This window comes from Culex quinquefasciatus, chromosome 2 (genome assembly GCF_015732765.1).
Source record: "Culex quinquefasciatus strain JHB chromosome 2, VPISU_Cqui_1.0_pri_paternal, whole genome shotgun sequence".
NCBI lineage: Eukaryota > Metazoa > Arthropoda > Insecta > Diptera > Culicidae > Culex > Culex quinquefasciatus.
In genome coordinates this window covers 33,344,938-33,369,614 of record NC_051862.1, presented here as the reverse complement: position 1 = coordinate 33,369,614, position 24,677 = coordinate 33,344,938, and the positions used below count along the sequence as shown (strand labels likewise).

Below are 24,677 nucleotides of genomic sequence, written 5' to 3'. Positions count from 1 at the left end.
CAAAAAACCAAGAAGTGCCACATTTTTCCCAACCTCCAACCGATTAGAACAATTATATCTCGATCTTTATTGCCCAATTATCGATCCACCCAAAACCGTGTGGCACGGTACTTTCTTCTTATCGGGGTTGGGAATATATCTGGTTTGGCGATTCTATTTTTTTTCACGATTGTATCGCCATAACGCCAACCGGAGCTTCATTAAGCCACCAGAAGAGAGGCCTGATAAGAGCACAAAAGCCAATAAAAGCAGGCTCCCGCTCATGAATGAGCTTCATTCAGTCAATAAGTTAATCGCGATTGTTACAAACCGCGAGAGAGTGCGCTCGCAGATTGGGCAAATCGCGCTGGAGATACTATTTTTGGTGATTATTTATAATGAGAACGGTTGTTTAAGTGGAAAGTGATTCAACTGGACTAGGTGTGTTGTGGATAACATAAGTTTTAAAAATGAATAAAAGTACGCGAATAACGGACGCACAAATTATGGATTCGATGCTGAAAAAGCGCTACGAATACGCAAGGAGCCAGATAAAGGATTACTCTCACATATTTAGGTAGGTAATTGCTGTTAGAAAAAAAAGATTGTGTTTTTAGTGAAATTGTCCACAATTAATCCGAATTAACTTCATAGTTTATACCAAATGGTGTCACATTTTAACAGTGTGTTTGAATAGTTAAAAATAATGATATGGAGTAATGTTTAAGATATCAAGATATTTTGTTAGGTTGCGTTACTATAATTTAAAATTTCTATTTTGTCTAAAATAACACTGTTCAACAAAAATTGACATAAGTGACTGCGTAGGGTCAACTCGATGGGAAGCATGAAATTTAAGGTTTTTAGAATATCTTTGAATATTTCAAAAATATTAGACATGACCGAATAAGTTTTCTCCGAGCTTTTCAAGGAGAATTATGACGGTTCGTTGCTATTGCATACCACGGCGTGTTTTCTGGGCAACCTTAAGGAGAAAAAATAGTCATCACTACTTTCAAAAGTGTCTTATAGGAAATTTTCTCAGCTTTCCAATGCTTCTAAAAGCGAAATGTTTCATCGGAAAATTTCTGAGATATCTCTATTTTAAGTTTTTTCTTTTAAAAACCTTGATCATTTATTGAAAACTTTTAAATAACAGTCCAGGAAACTTGTCAAGTGATGTGTTTCATGTGTATTTTACTGACCAAAATGTGCAAAATAAAACAACTTTGTAGAAGGTTGCAAACCGCTAAACATTTTGAAAATTAAGTTTCAACCGATTTTTTGAATATGTGGGATTTATTCAAATAATAAAATAATAAAACCGTATTGAAATATTATTTTTACAAGAACAAATAGATTATTACATAATTGTTGTGTACAAATAACACCGGTCTGCTCTGATTCAGCTTGGAATTAGCTGATACAACCGAAATTTCTACAGGTTTGAAATTAAGAGGGTATTACAAGATTTTTATGAATAAATATCATATTTCCTTAATCAAACACTAACTAGTTTTATACTCGAAATTATACTGCAAATTACTGTTGCTAGCTTTAGTAGAAAAACTTTTTATAAGTATGAAATGATTGTTTCAGTTTTTTTTTTGTATTAAATGATCAAGGAATCAGCAATATTTTAGAAGTTTATAAGACTCTCATCTTCAATCTCATTTGAAAAAAAATATATGTCTTGACTTTTGTTCAAATAGTTTGGAAAGAAAGTTTCTGTTAGATTTTTTTGTTAAAATACTATTTAATTTTTGTTCAAACAAAAATAAATGTTTGTGACGGTGTTTTCAGAATTCAGAATTGGAAGACTCGAGTTTTATTGCTACTTTTAAGTGCATTTTCTACAGAAAACATTTTATAACATTTTATCTTCATTTTATTCTTTATTCATGAAAATATGACTTTTGAAGCTTGCTACAGTAATATGTAGTACATTTTCGATTTCAAATCATATTTGTATTTATGTTCCTGGTTAATGTTTGTTTAAGAAAATATCAAATTTATTCGTTAAAATTCAATAATACCTTTCACAATCACAAACCTGCCAAAGTTTTGGATGAACAAGCTAAATTAGAGCAGACACGTGATATTTGATCACCAAAAATATGTAATAATCTAATAATTCATGTAAAAAATATATTTTTACACTGTTTTATCATTTAAATTTCTGATTAAATCCCATGTATTCAAAAACTGAGATAAAACATAATTTTCAAAATGTTTATCGGTTTGCAACCTTCTACAAAGTTGTTGCTTGTCTTATTTTGCACATTTTGATTAGTAAATGACAAATAAAACACATCATTTGATAAGTTTTCTGAACTGTTAGAATAAAGTTTCTAATAAATAATATAGAAATTTAAAACCAAAAAACTTAAAATAGAGATATCTCAGAAATTTCCCGATGAAACATTTCGCTTTTAGAAGCATTGGAAAGCTGAGAAAATTTCCTATAAGACACATTTGAAAGTGGCGATGACTTTTTTTTCCTGATAAGGTTGTTCTAGAAAACACGCCGTGATACATTCCAAAAATGGCATGCGATGCGTAGAAGAAGCGGACCGCGAACAAACTTGGGAGAAAACCATAAAATTCAAACCATCCGCAACGTCAAATTTCCCGGGGTTATAAAATTCCTGGGAAACGGGAAATTTTCAAAAAAAATCCACGGAAATCCCGGAAATTGCAGGAAATTTTAAATTTATCAAAGATTGTTCTGATCCTGATTCTGATTAATATTTTGCAACATAATTGTATATAATAGCAACATTAATGGTCGAAATAAGTTTGAGGTGAATGCCTTGACTGCTTATCAAAAAACATACAACATCAAGTTAATAAATAGGGTAGAGGACCCAGAAATCGCCCACTTTATAGTGAGAATCTAAGAAATTTGACAAGTATTTAATGACAATTTATGGTTTTCGGTTCTATTTGTTGTAGAACGTTGAAAAATTATTTGATTTTTAGTTTCCACAAAGTTTTTATCATTTACAAGTTCATTTTTGTTGAAATTTTGCATTTTAATAAAGTGATCTGAAATCCCTATTTTCACCCCTTTAACTGAGTTTAGATTAATTTTTGAACTGATTTTTTACCAGAACACCCTTATGAATGAATTAAAATAAAATTATTAACTAACCTTCAACAAAAATCCAGAATGATACAAATATATTTTCAAGCCCATTTAACTGCGATTAGATAAGTTTTTATGGTAAACGAAAACTGGTTCTAGATAAAATCTGAAAATACAATATTAGATTTCGCCTTGGATAAAAATTTGATTTCATGTTTTTTCATGACCCCAGAAATCGTCAACTTTATGTTATTGAAATAACCTTTGGTAAACTTTTAAAACAAGTAAATTACTAGATTTTCATGAAATTCAGGCATGTAGTGAAGCAATGAGTTATGCATTTAAATTATTTTCGGACAAAATGAGTTGTTTTCCCTCATAAACATTATTACCCGCTGTAGTCGAAATTTACAAAAATATGGCGGCTGCAATAAGCCTTTTCTGAGATGCGTATAAAAACATAATAAACCATATAACTTCACAAGGAAAGTTTCAATTAGAGCTAGAAGTGAGTAAATATGTAAACCTGAAGAGGAACCGTATTTTAAAATGATATAACAAAATTATATTTTTTTAGTTAAATTTTAATTCCATTACACCGTAATGCTTGAACAAGATCTATTTTTAGTTGTGAATGTTTCAAAAATTAATATCATCTTATATAACCCTTGACATGAAATTTTCAAACAAACTGATAAGTTTAACAAGAACAATATTTATAAAACAAATTGAGTTCCTTAATTTTTTTTTGTAAAATAAAAAACATGTATCAAAAAGTTAAGAAAATGTATACTTCCGGTAGAATTTCGGGAAAATTTGTAAATTTCCCGGGAAACAGTAAATTTATTTTTGCGGGAAATCCCGGGATTTTTTTTTGCCGTTCGACCAAGCCCGCTGGAGAAAACCATTCGTTCCTTTTTCAATATTTTTAAAATTTTATCATCAACATTAATAGAATAAAAAAAATAAAACTATTTTTAACGAGAAAAATTCCAATAAATTATTATATCTAGGCAACGTAACAATCATGTCGATTCAATTATTTTTTAAAGAGAGAAAAATTTCATGAAAATCTGATTTATCTAACCACAAAAGACATTGCTAAAATTCTGATTTGAAAAAAAATGATTTAATTTTCAAAAATTTATTCGTCTTCCATTTTAACTATTTTTAATGTTTTAGAGTAGGCCAAAACAATGTATATGTACTCCAAGTTTTTTCGAAGTTACTTTCAAAAATCAACTAGTTTAAAAAATAATAATTTTCAAAAAAGGAGTAAAATTTAAATACAAAGAAGGATAAATAATAGATAAAAAAGGAGATTTTCTGATCGATTTTGTGTCTTGCAATGTTGCTATTTATGAAGTTTTCAGAAATAATTAAAAGGTTGATGAAAAATAAAATTGTGCAATTTTTAAACATTAAAAAAGTAAATAAAAAAAATTATTTAGTGTAATAACAATAATTAATGATATGAAAGAATTACGAGGCCAAAAATATCAAATTCATTTGGGTGTTGCCAAAATCGGAAAATTTGAAGAAATTGTTGCTAAAATCAAGTGTTGCCAACAATAGAACGGCACTGTAGTAGTTTTTGATAAATATCGAAAATAATGTAGATCCAAATTTAAAAATTATTCTTTAGGATGCTTAACATAATTACTTTACATGTTTTTTATGTATTGTACCAGTTTGATTTTCTTTTTTTTTTTTTGCAATTCCAAAATATAAATTAAACTAGTTTTGATTCATTTTCCTAATTTGTTGACGACTTTGGTCACCCTGAGGCTGTATATACAGCAAATCCCCACGAAAACAGCATGCTTCGAAAAAAAAGTTCTCCGATAGGGCTTAAAATATTTCTGGGGGTTCCTTGGCTGAAATAATTAGACCCGTATTTTTTTGTTTGGCCACTAGGGTGACCTACGCCGTGTAAGGGTGGTCCGAAAAATGGCAATTTTTGTCATTTTTCGCTAAAACCACTTTTTTCAAAAAATCATATCTCCACGCCATTTTATCCGATTTTAGCTGTCCTAGACGCAAATGAAAGGTGATTAGTTTGGCTAATTGGGTAAAATAGTAAGAAGTTTCAAAAATCTAGCTTAACGTTTGAAAAGGTCGTATGAAAACTTAAAATGCTGTGAAGGTCTCGAGACCAAAGGGCCTATGTCTGAAAATATTTTTATCGGATTCCTCGGAAAATTTTACATAACATATCAAAAACTGGTGAAGTTATGTTTTCAATACTCTGAGATACGATTTTTTGAAAATAAAAACTGGATTTTTCGACGCGCCACGCGCAAAAATGGAAAAATGACGAAAAGGGGAAAAAATCGCCTTGTTCACTGAAACTGTGATAGCTTTAAAATTTCAGCAATTACCGATAGATGTTATGGTACCAAAAGTTGCCTCTTTTAATTACAAAAATTTTGGTACCCTAACATGTATAGGTCATCGCTGACATTTTAAAGTTATCGCAGTTTTAGTGAAAAAAGTTTTTTCGTGTTTTCGTCATTTTCTCATTTTTGAGCGTGGCGCGTCGAAAACCCCAGTTTTTATTTTCAAAAAATCGTAAATCAGAGTATCGAAAACATAACTCCACCATTTTTTGATATGTTATGCGAAATTTTCCAAGGAATCCGATAAAAATATTTTCAGACATAGGCTCTTTGGTCCCGAGACCTTCAAAACAGCATTTTAAGTTTTCATACGACCTTTTCAAATGTTAAGCTAAATTTTTGGAACTTCTTACTATTTTTCCCAATTAGCCAAACTAATCACCTTTCATTTGCGTCTAGGACAGCTAAAATCGGATGAAATGGCACGGAGATATGATTTTTGAAAAAGTGGTTTTAGCAAAAATCGACGAAAATTGCCGTTTTTCGAACCACCCTAACACGGCGTAGCTCACCCTAATGGCCAAACAAAAAAATACTGGTCTAATTAAAAAACTTTTTTTTTCAAATCATACTGTTTTCGTGGGGAATTGCTGTATAAAAGTCTAAGCTAAGTTTCTTTTGAAAGTCCTCATCAAATAATGTTAATTGAAATGAGAAGCATATTTCATAAAAATTTCATTTTTAACATTGAGAATTGAATCAAATTTTCAAGGAAATTCCCAAGTCTGATTAACCAAAACAATAAAAAATGTACGATTTTTTTCAATTTTTCAAAAAAAAAATTCTCCTGAAAAAAAACTCTTTTTTTCATCAAGTATTTTAAAATTGCAAATCCAAAAAAATCACATCTGAATTTGTAGTTTATGCAATAAGTTGCAAAAAGCAGATCTTTTAAGCACGAGTCGTACATTTATCCAACGAGGTTCACCGAGTCGCTGGTGGTGATATTTGATTTTTTAATGTTGTGTTACGATGTGGCGTAAGGTTAAATGTAATGTTACAGAAAAAGACTCAAATATACACATTTGTTTGAGTTCTACACACTTAACAGTAACTATTAAATTAATTAAATCACCAACCAAACCCACTTCCCCTTCCAGACCCAAAACCCGCTGGGAGCTCATCCGGCTGACGCTGCTCATCGTGGGCATCCAGTTTACGTACGCCGCCGAGACGGCCTTCGTGACGCCCATCCTGCTCGGTATTGGCCTTAGCCACACCTTCATGACCATGGTTTGGGCCGTCTCGCCCACGCTCGGGTTCTTTTGCGCTCCGCTGCTGGCTTCCGTGAGCGACCAAATCCGGCTCGAGTGGGGCCGTCGGAGACCTGTTTTGCTGGCGCTGGGCGTTGGGTTGATGCTGGGACTGCTGATACTGCCCCATGGAGCGCGAATTGGGGTGTGGTTTGGGGATGATTCGGACGGTCAGGTGTCGGGGTTTCGGTGGGGAGTTTTGATGACCGTGGTTGGGTTGATCCTGGTGGATTTTAACGTTGAGACGTGCAACGGGATGACCAGGACGTACTTTATGGACATGTGCATCAGAGGTTTGAGGTTATGGCTTATTAAGAAAATGATGGATGCTAACTTGAAACTTTTCAGATGATCACCCAAAAGTCCTAACGATAGCCGTAATGATCGGAGGCTTTGGAGGGTTCGCCGGGTACATGCTGGGTTCGATCGACTGGTCGCGGACAAACATTGGAATCTTCTTGGGATCGAACGAAGCCACCGTGTTTGCATCGGTGGTGCTAATCGTACTGATCGGGTTGATCACTACGTTAAGCAGCTTCCGGGAGATTCCACTGCCGTTGATGGAGAGTGATGAAATGTTGAGGCCAATTTCGAGGGCGGCTATCGAGGAGGAAAAGAAGCGACTGCTTTCGCTGAACAGTGTCAGCGGATCGACAACGTTGCAGCCTGAGGCTGACGATCGGATTACGGTTTGTGCTAGTGAAGATGACGATACGCCGATTAGTTTGAAGTTGTTCTTAGTTAATTTGATCAGGATGCCACGGGCGTTGAGGATTTTGTACCTGACGCAGTTCTTATCCCACATGGGGTACTTGAGCTATTGCTTGTACTTTACGGACTTTGTAGGGCGGGAAGTTTTCGGTGGGAATGTTTCGGTAGGTATTGAAATCTCAAATAAATTCAAAAAAATCACAAAAAAATATTACAGGCTTTGGAAGGTTCTGAAGAGTTTTATCTTTACAATGAAGGAGTTCGATTTGGTTGCGTAGGCATGGCAGTTTTCATCCTGAGCAGCTCACTCTATTCGATGGTGATTGAACGATTAATTGACAAGTTTGGAGCAAGACCAATCTATATCGGAGGACTGATTCTGAACAGTTTTGGAATGGTAGTTATGGCAATTTTCAAAATTAAAGCTACAGTATTTGTATGTTGTATAACGATGGGGATTAAGTATGCCACCATGTATTCTTTGCCATTTCTTTTAATTTCACACTATCATTTGAATAATTCGGTAAGTTCGAACATTTATTTTGACGACCTCCTTCCAACTCTCACTTGCTTTCAGTTTGACAAAAAGGACAAAATTCTGCCTCAAGTCGTGCAGAAACGAGGCTTTGGAGCGGATATCTCCACCCTCAGCAGCATGCTGTTTCTAGCCCAGGTCCAGATGGTCATATTTAATTACAGGCAATTCCTTCAATTGTTTAGTTATCTTTTCAGGTGATTATCTCGTTATCAATTGGGTCTATCATCGATGCGTTTGGAACCACGACAATTGTAGTCTATTCTGCTGGATTATTTTCATCACTGGCTGCCTTTGCAGCAACACAGGTGTGGTTTATGGATCTCTGAAAGTGTACAAGTATAGCTTCTCTATCTATTCAGTATTATTTGACCAACAAAAAACACGTTTTTTCACCTTTTTCCATATAACTAAAAATATCACTTCAAACGTATTTTCTAACTTCAACAAGGCACACCTTCAAGTTTGATCGAAAGCCCCTAAAAATATTTTGAACATTCTGCTGGTGACATTCTCAGCGATAAAAAAGTTCTTCGGCCCACTTCACAGCCGGAACGATGATTGAAAACACTTGAAAATCGATGATTTTTTTCGTCTTCTTTCACTTTCTTCCCCCGAAAACACTTTTTTCCATCAGCAGCAGGCAGGATTTCCCCTCTGAAGTCTTTCTAATTTTCAGGTGCTTACGAGGCTTTCGATTTGGGAATGGGTACTTTTTACCTGCGAAAAATAAGTTAACAAAGGGAAAATCTTCAAACGATTCCTTTTACTTCTGTCATCTGCAATAATAACTCAACTTGATTCTGAGTTTGCTTAATTAAATTTTAAAAAATATTTCAGAAGATCACTAGCTACACAGAAAAAAAAGTGTAAATTTACACGACACTGAATTCATGTATCAATCGTAAACATGCTCGATGTAAATTTGAAAACCGATGTAAATCGTTGTATTTCATTTAAAGATGGTTCATGTAAATTGAAATTGCACGTAACTCTTAAATCACTTGTAAATGATCATTATTTTGTTGGTGACACTCGAATTTGAAAATATGAAAAGCATGTAACTTTGAAACGATGTAAAATAAAGCCAATCCAAGCACGTAAATTTCAACTTTACAATTATGCTAGATGTTGTCAATGACAGTTCATTATTATTATCGTATTTCGCGTAAGAAGCGGACGTGTTTATCTAATATTTATGTTGAGTTTTAATGCTGAAAGGTAAACAATATGTGGAAGAGTCATTTTGAAGTGTTTAGATGATGAATAATGACACCAGCTGCAGGGTTCCCGTTGTTGCCGGAAATCTATGAAGAAAAACGGAACTGCCGTGCTTTTGGTGACTTCCCAGAAATGTTTGGAAAATATTCCGGCTCTATCACGTTAAATTAAACAGAACAAGTAGGGTTTTGAAACAATAAAAAATCGTAATCTGTAATATTTTGCAGAGCCAGTTGAAAATTTTGCTTTGTTATTTCAGTAATGGAAGGAACATTTTACGTAAATACCTGCTGGATCAAAGTGAAGATTAAGTTCCTGATATTCGGGAAACGCAACGCCCAAGCACACCGGAATAGTTTTGCTGAGGCGCTCCTGCTTCTGGGTTCTAGTTCCGTTTGTTCTGGATCACCAAGAAGTTACGTCTGCGGAACAAGATCACGTCACGGGCCATAAAATGGCAGCAAGCGAGAATCGATCTGCAATGGTTTTTGATGTTTTTCTTGGGTGCTGGTCCACATTTTCCGCGTTTTCAATAAATTTCAAAAAGTACCTAAACAAATCTCATAGAAAAAGTAAATCTCATTCATGAAATTTGACACACACAAATTGACTTGTCAAAATGATTACAAAACAATAATTGTGCACGTAGCTGTGAAATCAGTAATTTCCCAGAAATAAAAAAAAAAAAACTACACGCTAATGAAAATCAAGACATTGAATTCAGTGTTTATCTCAAGTATTATCATTTTAAAATGAGTAACCTCACTCGGATTCACTGATTCTCTCACAACGTGTATATTTTGTTTTGACTTGTCAGAGCAGTGTTGGTCTGTGTTAGTGGTAGTGGCCGCCTACCAGCCTACTGCGGTCGAAGGCGTTTTTTGTAGTTTTAGTTTTCGCCGGGAGAAAGTCGTCCGGATTTCGTCCATCCGGCAGTGGAAGCAGGCATGCAACCAGGACCTCGGACTGCAAGCCGTTCAAAGTGAGCACTCGAAGGTAAGTTTGTTTTGTTTTGCAAGATCAAAAAAGTATTTTTCTAAATTGTTGCACCTTTTCAGCAATTAGGTTTTACGCCGTCGCGGCTAACCTCAATCGTGTATTTCTGTTTGACAGCTCGCGTGCACTGTTTACATAGACTTAGTCGCGTTCGAACGGAAAGTGCTAAGTATTTTTTTAATTCAAAATCGGCCGAAATTACAAAAGTCAAGTGGTAAGTAAATTGTTAGTGAATTTATTTGCAAGATTTCAAGTTTTTTTTTAAATTCATTGCAGGAAACCGAAGGCGAAGTGGGTGGCAAATTTGTCTACATGCTCGCTGAACCCGAACGAAAACGAAGCCGTGCTGCTGGCGGAGATGGTCAAGCAATACCTTGTTCCGACGCTCTGCCTGGAATGACCTACAAGGAACCGATCACCAAGGACATGAAAGACCCAGAAAACTACCGCACCGTCTTCCGACCGCTTATGCTCCAGATCCAGCTCCCGAGGACATGGTCAAGTTCAATCTCGAGCGCTGCAACCTCGCCCTCCTCCACCAGCAGAACACCGGCAGACTCTTCATCGTCCTGTTTGAGAAGAAAAAGAAGCTGCTCTCGGAGGTTTTCCGTTGTCGAAGGCCTGCGAAGCGGAAACACTCCAAAAAAGCTAAAACGCTACCACCGCAACCCGCTCAGGCCTAAGAGGGTCTCCAGATTGTAACGGATGTACCGGCGCAGAATGGAGTACGCGTATCGCAAGGAACGACATGATCAAGCTGCTGTTTAAAAACAATCCGGAGAAGCCGCCGGAAATCGAAGAGCTGAGCGAGGAAGGAGTTGGAACCGTGCAGATGTGTGTCGGAGTATCGGCGGATCCGTTTGCGGTGCGGAACTATTATCCTCCTCGTGGGCGATTCTTGACATGGGCCTGACGGAAAAGGACGGTTTGTCCTTGGTTCAAATAAGTACGAACTGGTAGTTCGGTTCAACAAACAACTGGTCTCCGGCACCTGGCAGCGAGGGTGCTTCAATCTACAGCCATTCTTCGTCAGTTCTGGAATCACGGATACCGGAGATCGTCTGGTTGCCGTGGTGATTACCAAGAGTGGCCAAAGTTACATGCAGTCGACGATCGACTGCCACGTTGGCGTTGATTGCTCCTACGAGGTGATCCCAGGCCCAGGGTGACCACTGAAATCCCATTTTCAAATTCCCTACTTTTTCCTGACTTTTCCAGATGCTCAAATAGTTACCATTTTTTAATCTAAAGAATGATTTCAAATTATTTTTTATGAATTTTGAAATTTAAATCCTTGACAATTTAAGTAAAAATTACTTCAATAAATTTTTAAAAAAATGTTACAAAGGGGAAAGCTCTCATTATTATGAATCAGATTTTTTTTAAAAAGAAACATTAAGATTTTGTTTTTACTGGCTTTGAAAAAGGATTGAAACTTTTTTAATATTATTAATTTGTCATGATTTCAGTTATCAAAAAACTTCAAAATATGTTAAGGAATTCGCTTTAAAAAAATTTACCTGATTCCCTTTTCCTTCTTTTGAATTTTGATATTTAATATTTTGAATCAATGTTGATCGTCGTCGGTTGATCTATAGAATTTTCGCTTCATTGAAAACCCTATTTTGATAAGACTAATTTACCACTAATTTGATGCGAAATGTTTGAAGACGCAAATCCTTTAAACATATTTGTAATAACTTAGTCCAATGTTCTTTGAATTTATTTTATTGCAATTTTATAATATTTTTCATAATATTTTTAATACGTAAAAGTTATTAATTTTATTCATTCTAAACGAAAAACTTTTGGATTTTAATTTTAATTTGGCGGATTCAAATATCTTTAAAAAAATTCAAGTTATTCATAAAAGTTTGATGCTGGGGTGTAAAAGTAAATTATGGCCATTCCTTACAGGCTGGCGAAAATTATAATTTTTCTTCCAAAAAAAATCGTCATTGCATATGGAATGAGTTAGGCTATAATGTCCTTTTATAAGATTTTACCAAATTTTAGAATATACCCAGAACCTAGGGATTTTCACTTTTTTTATTAAATATACTTTATTGAATTTTTCTTATAATAATTACATTTGATTTACATAATAAGTGGATCACCTGCAGCTTTAGTTAGCTTTTTGTGATTTAAACACTGTTCATTTTCATAACCTAAAAAGTATATGATTTATCATTTCTGTAACACTAGGTACAATGAGGAAAAAAAATGTTAAGAAAACATAACCCAACCTAAAACTAACTTAAACTTAAAATAAACTAAACCAATCCTTGAATCAAGGGGTATTTAGAAATACCACATTTTTCCCTGAATATGTGACGCGTTGATTTTTCTTCAATGAACTTTTCTATATCTATGTAAATCTTCCGAAACAATAATTAAAACTGAGTGTTGGCACATTTATTGAGTTTTAACTTCATTTAATCAAATATATGGAGCTATTTGGTATAAATATCAGGGTTTTATAAAATTCAAAAACTTTTGTTAATTATAATTGTTTTTTATAATGTTTCAAGTTAGCAGAATTCCTTTAGAGTGTGACAAAAACTATAAAAAATATTTTTGCAACAGTAATCACATTAATAATAATCTCAAATAGCCTTTTCACACTGAAATAGATTAAAATATCAGAAGAAATCTTAAATTTAAAGTATGTTGCAAAAGACAAATTGAGTGAAATAAATTTGAAGATTGCGCAAAATATTACAAAATTATTCAAGAGTTAGAAAATAATGTTCAGATGTGCTTGGCATTCCCGACTTTTTGACAAAAAATAACAAATTCCCGACATTTCCCCGATTTTTGCGGATCTTGGCAAATTCCCGACTTGAGTGGCCACCCTAAATGATCCCGGTTCTTCGAAATAACGAGCGAGATGAAGTAGTTGGCCAACGCCAACCCCTTCCTGCAATTCGGATTGACCCGAAGGACCACAACGGAATGCTAATCAACTACAGTCTAGCGGACCATGTCGTCAAGGAGCTGCTAGATTATTAAGGATAAATAAATTCTTTCACTAAAAAAAAAGTTTGATTTTATATGTCAGAAATAAAAACGTCTGATTAAAATAAAGCCAAACAGGATTTTAACATTCCAAGGTTAATAACATCTCAAAAACTTTATAATATCATTACTGTCCAGCAATTAAACTAGAAACCAGGATCACGTCTCTAGTTGGTTGTAGATTGAAGCACCCTCGCTGCCAGGTGCCGGAGACCAGTTGTTTTTTGAACCGAACTACCAGTTCGTACTTATTTGAACCAAGGACAAACCGTCCTTTTCCGTCAGGCCCATGTCAAGAATCGCCCACGAGGAGTGCCGATACTCCGACACACATCTGCACGGTTCCAACTCCTTCCTCGCCCAGCTCTTCGATTTCCGGCGGCTTCTCCGGATTGTTTTTAAACAGCAGCTTGATCATGTCGTTCCTTGCGATACGCGTACTCCATTCTGCGCCGGTACATCCGTTACAATCTGGAGACCCTCTTAGGCCTGAGCGGGTTGCGGTGGTAGCGTTTTAGCTTTTTTGGAGTGTTTCCGCTTCGCAGGCCTTCGACAACGGAAAACCTCCGAGAGCAGCTTCTTTTTCTTCTCAAACAGGACGATGAAGAGTCTGCCGGTGTTCTGCTGGTGGAGGAGGGCGAGGTTGCAGCGCTCGAGATTGAACTTGACCATGTCCTCGGGAGCTGGATCTGGAGCATAAGCGGTCGGAAGACGGTGCGGTAGTTTTCTGGGTCTTTCATGTCCTTGGTGATCGGTTCCTTGTAGGTCATTCCAGGCAGAGCGTCGGAACAAGGCATTGCTTGACCATCTCCGCCAGCAGCACGGCTTCGTTTTCGTTCGGGTTCAGCGAGCATGTAGACAAATTTGCCACCCACTTCGCCTTCGGTTTCCTGCAATGAATTTAAAAAAAAAACTTGAAATCTTGCAAATAAATTCACTAACAATTTACTTACCACTTGACTTTTGTAATTTCGGCCGATTTTGAATTAAAAAAATACCCAGCACTTTCCGTTCGAACGCGACTAAGTCTATGTAAACAGTGCACGCGAGCTGTCAAATGACGTCACGGTGTAAAACCTAATTTGGCGTTTATTTTTCGTTTTTCGTGGTGGATCGTTGGCTTCGAAGCTTAACCACCTCGGGGAAGAGCGGGAGCATCCGGTACCAGTGGAACCGGTGTCGCCGGAGGACCTTAGAAAAAATCACAAGAATCTAAACATTTCCCTTGTTCCGACACAGCCCATCCGGTTTGGGTGTCGTCTCGGGTCGGAGGCGTTGGAAATCGGCGGCATAACGTCCGCCATCGGCGAGCTGCAGTTCTAGGAGAATGAATATGATGGACCGCTCGGTGGCCAGCAGAAGGACTTGCCGCAGCACGCGTCCCGTTACCGCCGCATTCATGAGCCGAGTACGGTCGTGGTATGCAACATCTGCAAGAAATGGTTCGACAACGGGTGCGGCAGCACGTCCGGGTCGCACATCGTGAATCATCTGATGCGCGCAAAACACCGGGAGGTGACGCTGCACGGCGATGAGCCGCTGGGGGAGACCACAACTAGGTGTTGGACGATTCAAGGATCAGAAGGCATCCAAGCAAGCAAGAGGACACGTGATCGACAGCAGTTTATCATGGCGAAATGATGCATTTTGGCCTCTGCTCCGTCTCCGAATCAGAAACCAAGAAAGGACTCCAGATCATCCGTTGTCGGCTCTCGTCATCTTATGTGGAGTAGAGCGCGGCCAAATGCTTGCATTACCTTCGATACCTTGCCCAGGGTTTCCGCGGACAGCTTAAACACGGCATGGCAAGGGGGTAGTTCTGGGTGGCCCTACGGATCACGAAAGTGCACGCCTCTCCTAGGGGATCTCCGCTAAAATGCAGCTCTATCAGATCGCAGAGACAATCTTCGCCATCGAGTCTTGCCCGGAGTGTTGGCAATTCGAATCTTCGCGTTCTTGATACGCCATGGCTGATGCACATCGGAATTTAGCTCCAGCAGGAAACCAGAAAAGAATACGCGTTGCCGTAAGTTTTTTTACATCCTTACTTTTATGTTGCCGTTGTACAAACTCAACTTCATACATTTTCAGGGCTTGCTCGTAGATGTCACGTTCTGTACGTCTCCCTTCAACCAGAGTCGTGTTTTCAGAATGCTGCACATAATAGTCACATGATCACAACAATTGTACAACTGGTGAGAACCGTCAAGCGAACCAGGAAGATTGCGTCTCAATTCATCAGTTCAATAGAGAGACAGGCTGAAATCACAGGCAAGTCTAACTTTGTGGCTTCACAGTTCCATTTTTTACTCCGTTGAATTTAGAATCTGATACAAACTTCCAAACCTTTTTTACCATACGTCAATTTCACATCTGGCAAAAAAGTATTTGAAAATTACATCAGATTCTAGATTCAACGGGGTAAAAAAAATTTGGGCTTGGGTAAATTTACGTAGATTTCATCGGAAATTTACATGTTTTCGTGGCCCTTTTTGTTCGAAACATTTACATCGGATGGCATTTAAATTTCAGTTGAAAGTTATGTAAATTCGCATCTTTTGGTACATCATAAACGATGTAAATTTACCGGATTTTTTTTTTCTGTGTAACTTGACCTCACCAGATTAGTTAAAACCCTCCAAATTGCATCGTACAAATCCCGACTGCCATCGATCTATTTGCAAATTCAATCAGCCACCGTCATTAGTCCCTCCCACTGCTGGTGTCGTCAAGCTATTAGGCAAATTTCGTTGAGCTGCCAATCCTTGCTTTTTTGGGGGGCACCCTTCCCAGAAACGCTCCCAAGGAAAATTTGATTAACCTCCAGCGTGACAAAAACCCTCCGAATGGTGGTCTCCGCAGGACACGTGTTATTTGGATGTTCGACGAAGGTTTCGGAAAAAAGTGAAACCGTAATTTGGTGTGGATTTACCAGATAAATCTTTGACTGCTAAAATTCTCGAACATCAATTCTTTCCAAAACCCACACCACACCACAGTAAAAGTTTGATGGCGTCAATACCACTCCACACAGTGAACTCCAGCAGGTCGCTACAAAAAACCCCACCTCGATTGGTTCGGCCTTTTGATCCGTTTCAGTTCGCATCCACAATAAGGACGTCGTCCGGAGTGGTGTGACGTCCGTCCACCGACCGGACGAGGCCTAGACAGGTCAGCAACAGCAGCATCAGTGCTGATGTGGTTCTGACAGAAACAAATTAAGATATCAAACGACATGTGCCACGACCGAACTGGGCCGATGTTTGGTGGAAAATTGCTACGGGTAAGCTGGTTGAGCATTCTTTTTTTTTTTTGAGAAATTTTTGAGAGTTCTTTTAAAGTTCTTTCAGATTTTAAGCTAATCAAAAAAATAAAAAAAAAAATTGAACAAAATTATGTATAACGAATTGCTTATAATCATTAGCATTATTATTTTTCCAAATATGTTTGTAGTATTAAATTTTGCGAATTATCAGATCAAAGAAGCCAATTTGAACACAACTTAGCACGTGTGCTACGCTTTCGTTCCAGGTTTACTTTCAGGGGTTATCAATTGAATACACTTACACATGGTGCAACCAGTTTTGTGTAGGAAATCCAGCATTTTTTATCTTTTATCTCAGCAAGGGATTGAAATATTCTGATGTTTTCAATAATTCTTTTGTAGAGTTGTCCAGGGACCACATGGTCACAAAAGCTAGATTTTAAAACTTGAGCTGAGCAGTTCTCTGATATTTCAGTCACTCGATTTTTGTATTTTTTACTCTGGTTGAAACTTTTCTATTTATAAGATTAACTAACATCTTTTCACAATCAGTCTTCCATTTTTCCATATTTTACTCTCTAACACCCATTGTTGCACCAGTGCTCCATAATTCTTTTACCGCAAATTGGAATATCTTTATGACTAGGTCCTAAACGAAATCAAGCAATTCTTCGTGCTTAAGACTATTTGAATTATTTAACGATGTCAACATGATTTTCATTTTGTTACATTACATACCTTAATTGTAAAAGTGAATTTTCATTAAGCAGATCTATTTCCAATTGCTTCAGAAATTGATGTTATCAAAAATAAATATTAAAATCTGATAATCTGATATATGATCTACAGTCATCCCTCATATTCGGAACAGTTTACAGATCGGCCAATGTTCAAAAAATCATAGCAAATCAATAATTGAACTTAATGATTCGCTTAATCTTTCAAATGCTCTATCAAACAACTGCAAATTATAACCTTTACATCAAATTTTTGGAAAAAAAACTAAGACCCTTGAAAACAACAAATTCGGAACACTTTTTTCGTACGGATGTAAACAAACTCTGGTTCTCTCCATGAGTACATAATTTTTACAAAATAATGGCTTCACGAGCTGAAACCAACGAAACTCAAGCTTAGTTATGTTTTATGAAATGTCTGATAGTTTTTGTTGTGAAAAAAGTAGTTAAATAACATCCCACAATAATGGAACAGGCAATTTGGAGGCAGTATTTTCCTATTTTAGTTGACAATTCGATGCTTCTGTGCTCCATTGTACTAAGCTCGTTAATTTTCCTATCTAGTTAGCATAAGAGAGCACAGATGCATCAAATGATCCAATTTTTATTAAAAAAAAATAACGTGCGTCAAAATAGTTCTGCATGATGCTGATATATTTTTTTATCCCACAAATCTGATCGAAATAAGATTTTCAAAATTTTTCGAGTTAAAATTTAATTGAAATCTTATCTGGTTAACAATTGAAGTCAGTTTAACTGTAACTGTAGTATGTAGCTCAATTTTTATTTATTTTTATTTTTTAGTTCTCTGTTTTCAAGTGAAAGCAGTTATAAATTCCTGACCTCTAGAAAATATATTTTATTTCGAAGTTGCATACTTCAGACTTCTGTCATGTTACTTAAAATATTCAGCGGAACGAAAAGGAACAAAAATGGCCACTATGTATCTACAGTATATTTTGTGCATCATTGAAATTATAATACATTCAAAATCTCATCGAAAATTGGATCATTTATTTTAACATTGCTTTTTACTGACTTCGAAGAAATAGCAATGGGTTTTTTTAGTGTAAAAATGACGCTCTCTTGGAGGCCACAATGTCAAAAGTGTAATTTGCCTTGAAATTTGCATTGTATTTTGTTGAGAAACAAGCTGCTATTTTCAATATAAGTCAAACAAAAGAGGTTTTAAAATGTTTCTTTATTTCTTTTTTAAATTCTTAGAGCAATGATGAAATATGATATTTTTTCTGGAGAAAAATTAAAACAATATTTTTAAATTATTGCCTTCTTCAGTTATTTTTACTATTTAAATTGTTTTAATCTATCATTACCGTTTTTGCCTTCCTCACCTTACTGAGGAAAGGCTTTAAAATCACTCGAAAAATGAACTTATTAGTTTGCCCTCGTAGACCCACCTTCACGTATACATATCGAGTCAGAATCATGTTCTGAGCAAATGTCTGTGTGGATGTGTGTAGGTGGGTGGACAAAAAAAATGTCACTCGATTATCTCCAGACTGGAGGAACCGATTTTGACCGTATTAGTCTCATTCGATCCGTCTTGGGGTCCCATAGGTCTCTATTTAAAATCAGCAAGTTTAGTTAAGTACTTCAAAAGTCATGCTAAAAAAGATTTTGGCGAATGTCCGGAAGATTGTAAAAGGGTTATGCTAGAAAACCTATCATGTTATACATTTTCAGAAAGGTATTAAAAAGACCTTTCCAATGAGTCCAAAACATTGAAGATCTGACAACCCTATCAAAAGTTATTAGCACTTAAGTGTTATTTATACACTTTTTGGAGGCCGGATCTCAGATATTTCGATGAAAATGATGTCCGGGTCCCTGATGCGACACGTCGTTAGTTAGATAATCAAAAGACCTTTCAAATGAGCCTAAAACATCGAAGATCTGACAACCCTATCAAAAGTTATTAGCAGTTAAGTGTTATTTATACACTTTTTGGAGGCCGGATCTCATATATTGTGATAGAAATATTGCCTGAATCATCTATGCGAACTATCGTTGGATAGGTTTTTTATCAGACCTTGTCGATGAGCCAGAAATATTTAAGGTCTGTGAACCCTATCAAAAGAAATGAGTAATAAAGTTGATTTGTTAAACATGTTGCTATTTTTACTGAATGTATTGACTTTATGAATATGAGGAGGGCACCAACCACCTAAAGGTGGATTAAGTAACGTTTTTTGTAATTACCTTAAAATTAAAGCTGGATGAACCAAAACGAACGAATAAAAAACTTTCCTTTTTAAAATTTTCGTGAAAAATGCATAAAATAAATAGATGTTTGATGTTATGTTGTTAATAAGACTCTTTTAAAAATATAATGTTTGGATGGGCGTTTTAACAGAATCCTTTACTGAAAAGAAGATGTTTTTTTCTTTTAATTCCGCAAGATGATCCCTTGTAACCAAAAAAAATCAAAACGATACAAAAAAATCTGTCTGTTAAATTGTAACACCTAGCTGTACACGGAGAAAAACGAGTTCCCAAAATCGTGAACAGCTGTTCAGGCAATTGGGAACCACGAACAAAGTGTTCAATTGCCATGATACGATTTTCAAAAATGTACCATGGGATTTGAACACTTTGTCCGTGGTTCCCAATTTCATGAAAGGGTGTTCACGATATAATTTTGTACACGGAAAGGGGATCCATCGCCAAATCGCGATAAAGTTCGCTAAAACTAGCGAAAAATGTCGCTAATTTCTCAGCCTGCACAAAAATTACCTAGAATCGCTAATTTTTTTCGCTGGTTTGGAAACCGATGAAATTCTACCAAACCAATGAAAAAAAAACACTGGTTTGGTGAAAAATGTCGCTGTTTGGGGCATCAGTTTTGCTAGAATCAGAAAATTTTCTCGCTGGTTTGGAAAAAGCGGCAGGGCACCAAAATCAACCAGGAGATTATTGTACTGGTTTTGGGAAACAATTCGCTGGTCCAGCGGATTTCTTCACTGGACCAGTGTTCTTTTACGCTGGATCAGCGTTTTCTATCGCTGACGTCCAGGTTTTTTTTCCGGCGGCAGCACCTCGTACCAAAATCAACCAGTAGATTATTCTACTGGTTTCGGCGAAAAATTCGCTGGTTCAGCGAATGTTTCCACTGGACCTGTGTTTTTTTGCACTGGATCAGCGTTTTTTTTATCACCGACGTTTGTTTTTTTTTTTTTTTGTTTTGGCGGCAGAAGCCTATGCCAAAATAAACCAGAGGATTTGAGAACCAGAGATTAATTGGGAATCGTGTAAAGATTTCGCAGTAACGGAAGCAGAATTAAAAGAAAGTCCAGCCAGGTTGTACTTACTTGCCACAGCACAAACTGTTCCGCGGCCATGGGCAAGTTCCTCGTTGTACTTACTTGCCACAGCACAAACTGTTCCGCGGCCATGGTCAAGTTCCTCGCCTACGATTCTTGCTGCCACCTGCGACAATTTGTGCACTCGTCTATGCAGCAGTACAAATACATCTCCAGCTTCACTGCACCGTATTTTTCTGCTGCGAGAACTTTATGGAAACGTGCTTCTTTTCATTGAAAAGAACCATCACCTGTTGAGTATGTATTTTAATGCTGAACACTTGATGCAGAACTTTTTCATGCTTTTTGTTTTGAAAAACCCTAAAGCAATTCGATTGCCACAAATCGCTTCCAAACGTGAACAATAACAAACATTTATGACGGCTGTCGGAAGGATGTGTATCAAACCAGCGAAAACTTTCGCTGGAAAAGAAACCGTTTCGGAAATAACAAACCAGCGAAACCAAGTTGCTGAATTTGATTTCGCGCAGCCATTTTTTTCAGCGAAAAAATTCGCTGGTTTAGAGAAAAATTTCGCTGATATCAGCAAAACCAACCCAGCAAAATTCGGTCGCTGGTTTGGCGATCGATCCCCTTTCCGTGTACATTATGTTATAAATTGTATAACAGAATGTCATTTGACACACTCTACCTTTGACTAGTTGATCAATATTTCGACTCTCGACTCTCGGGTTGTCAATATCCAAGGGACCGTCGAGGAAGAGAATCATCAGTTTACAATACGATGCAAAATGAAGAGTCGATTGATTTTTTTTTTCTTGATACCCAGCTATGGGAGAGAATCATGGCAACGTCCAGCAAACAAAAACAAACTTATGTCAAACACCCTTCAAAGCTTCGTTTCGCCAAGAAAAATGTCTATGCAAGCCATAAGAAAGTGAAATTATTGACAACCGGAAGAGATTTTTAAAGCAAACAGAATCCAAGGGACCGTCGAGGAAGAGATTCTTCAAGCAAGGGAAAATATTGAGGAATGAAGATAGTTGAAGTATGCAGATTGAAGGGACTGAAGAATTCATCGATAGATGGAAAATTATTGATATCGAGAAGATCGACAGCCAGAGAGTCGACTGTATTTCAATTTATACAAAACAAGTCTTACCCGACAAACTTGTCTTGTCCTTTTTTGTTTGTTGACGTATAGCTTGTTTGCTTATTCAGCCTCCTGTGATCAAAATTTGATTTTAAGTAACTTTTCCCATACAATCTGCAGATGTTCCGGAGTCGGCCCAGAGTGGCCAAAGTGGCAATTTTTTGGCATATAAACCTTCCTTGGACTTATAAAAACCCAACGCAACAAAGAGCACCTCGATCCGACGTTCCGTGTTGAATTGATTCGCGTTCGAAAAAAACCGTCGAAATTTGTTATATATATATAGATTGTAAAAAAGGAAAGAGCATTCCAAACCCAAATGATTTTTTTTATCAAATTTTAACAGATTCACTTTCCAAATACCTAACAAATACCTAACAAAATTTGTCAGACTAATTTTATGAAATATAAATTATTCTGAAAAACGATCTGAAAAGGATAAGATTAGAAATTCAAGAAAAATCTGGCAATTGACAAAATCCCAGGCAAAATCCTTAATTTTATGTTATCGACTGCGTCAGTCCCATTTCATCTAGCATAAATTTGCTAATCACATTTTGGCACGCTGGCACGCAGCAATTTTAATAATGATATGAAAATAACCCGACACATTTCATTAGCAGTGAAAACATAAACTTCCCGGCAAACTTCTCCTCCGAACCCAACCTTCCAAAACTGTTCCGGCACTGGTAATTAACCTGCCACAAAGAATAGCGTGGATTTTGGTTACGTTTTGTAAACTACAACATTTCCGATGGTAAATTTGGGACTACAAGGAAAATTGTTTGAAAACGTCTTAAAATTAAATGTAACTGACCGTAATTTAAAATCAAGCAAACAAGCCCTTTTCAAACCTTTCACCGGCCACGTTCCACCCTTAAAATTCATTAACCAACATCTAAACACTTGCAGCGCGTCCAGCTATGCACGAATTTCCCCATTTTCAGGGGGGAGGCGTGCGAGAGAGTTTTTCCCAACTGATGTTGGGATTTCCAGTTCACGAGAGCTTCCTATGCACGCGCATATGCACTATATTAGCACCACATGTATGAGTTGATGGTGCCGCCGCCGGGGGAGGACAGCAAAGTTGGGCCCCCAAAAATTAATTATACAATAATATTTTCCACTTCGGTGGCGGTGTAAAAGTTTTGCTACAAACACATCCACATCGCACTAGCTAATGGGGAATACAGGTGGTGATGGGGCAAGTTTAAACGAAAATCAACAATTTCAACTGCCACGTGCATACGAGTTTTGAATTTTACACGGATGGTTTTTGGCTGATTACAGGGGTAATGAGTGGTATTTGGGGAATTTTAAAAATTTCAGCAGTTGAATAAGAATTAAGTGTGATTGTTGGTAACGAAATTCCTAAAACAACAAAATAGACTGATGATGATTTTTCTAGTCATCAACAGATGTCGTTTCTCAGAGTTATCAATCTTGTATGCAAGTTTTCCATGCAAGAAACTGGCTTGCAACAATTATTGCAACATGTATCCCAAATTATACTGTCATACAACTGGAAACGAATGCATTTAACTCAATGTTAAAAATAACCTTTAATCAGGTTTAAACAGTAATTACTTCTACAGCCCTTTTTTGATCACTCCTTTAACGAACCCATCAAACATGAAGGGGAAACATTTTACGCTGATCTGGCAGCGCTGATTATGTTAAGGTACAAAAATGGGCAGGGGTGCCAGATTTTTTAAGTCTTATCAAGTTGAATCAATTAATAACTTGAAATCTGTAGTTTGATTGTAAAAAAATAAGCTTCAATTGATCAAATACCAATTCTGGCAACTTTGTCCCCACGGGTTTTCGCAAACCTTTTCATCACCCAAAGCTCTCAAGCATCGTTTTTCATTTTCTCTAGTGACACCGCCAGAACCGGGTGGGGGATTATTCTATAACCAATATCCGTCGTTGCAGCGGCAGCGTCAGGGGGAAAATAAATTTTCTTCAAAATTCAATTAAATGAACTTTTCCACCCACCACACACTATTGAAATTTTGTTCTGCATAAAACACTCACCTTCAACCGCAGAGGTGGTCTCCAGCAGCTTTGAAAGCTGCAGCAACCCATCGTTGAGCTTTTTTGTTTGTACCTTAATCACGAGGAACTCACATAATGAATTATATTCAAAACTCAAAAATTTCGAAAGCACAAGTGAATCTAAAAAAATGCTACCAGACTTCGAAGTTAATTATATGTTTCAAAAACCAATATCCATATCTAATTGTCTCTGAGCCGTCATCCTCAAGCATTCGATAGTGGTGCCACGAAGGCTAAAGTTGGTTGTAAGGGTAGAATAATGTAGTGTGTGCAAATTTCTTTTGTCTTGCATTTCCTGCCAGGGAGGGAGCACGAAAATGTGGTGGGAAAGCGCAGCAGCTTCGAGTTTTTCGAGCGGTGTTTTTCAGCGCCACACTCCCCAAAGCTTTTTGTAGTATTTATTTGAATTGTGTCTTAAGCTAAGATGAACTTGTGGTGATGGTACACAATTTGTAAGCAAAAAACAAAAAATCTCGATCAAACTATTACGATTTGTCATCCGGTAATGTCATGCACATTTCTGACAAGTTTAGGAAATTTGATTGATTTGTGTTACTGATAGTTAAAACGAGTTTTCAAAATTTATAAATACTCACATATTTTTGCTTCCTTAGGCCGTTGCCAATATTTTTTTTTTTAAGTTTATGTCCCTCTGGCCAAAGTCGAGGGAGGGGGGGGGGCAAAAAATAAAAAAAAAATATCAAAATTAAAATTACAAACCAAGGCTTTAACATTTGGATGAAAAAGTGTTTTAAAACGCATTTTACAGGCGTACAGTTGCTTTTCAATCATTAGTTTTAAAAATATCTAGGTATTAAGGGAATTTTTTTTTCGCAAAAAAAAACTTTTCGTGGCCTGTACATTGGTATTTCATGAAAATTTAAAATGTTTTTAAAGGAGTTCAAACATGCTAAATATGATTATAAACGCGGGAAAATGCATTTTAACTGGTTTTCAGTTGATTAAACTTTAATTTTTATTGA

General features: G+C 36.6%; 2 protein-coding genes across 2 annotated transcripts; both read left to right on the top strand.

The window, feature by feature from the left end:
* Nucleotides 1–293: 293 nt before the first annotated feature.
* Nucleotides 294–8,343, top strand: LOC119768065 (proton-associated sugar transporter A-like). Its single transcript, XM_038258409.1, has 6 exons — nt 294–556; nt 6,567–7,012; nt 7,068–7,594; nt 7,648–7,953; nt 8,008–8,103; nt 8,163–8,343. The coding sequence occupies exons 1-6, from the start codon at nt 450–452 to the stop codon at nt 8,292–8,294; spliced, it is 1,614 nt and encodes a 537-aa protein (XP_038114337.1). The 5' UTR covers nt 294–449; the 3' UTR covers nt 8,295–8,343.
* A 532-nt stretch (nt 8,344–8,875) lies between these two features.
* On the top strand, nt 8,876–11,418 carry LOC119765955. Its single transcript, XM_038250241.1, has 4 exons — nt 8,876–8,884; nt 10,123–10,182; nt 10,245–10,396; nt 10,459–11,418. Exons 1-4 carry the CDS (start codon nt 8,876–8,878, stop codon nt 10,580–10,582), a joined length of 345 nt encoding a protein of 114 aa, XP_038106169.1. The 3' UTR covers nt 10,583–11,418.
* Nucleotides 11,419–24,677: the final 13,259 nt, after the last annotated feature.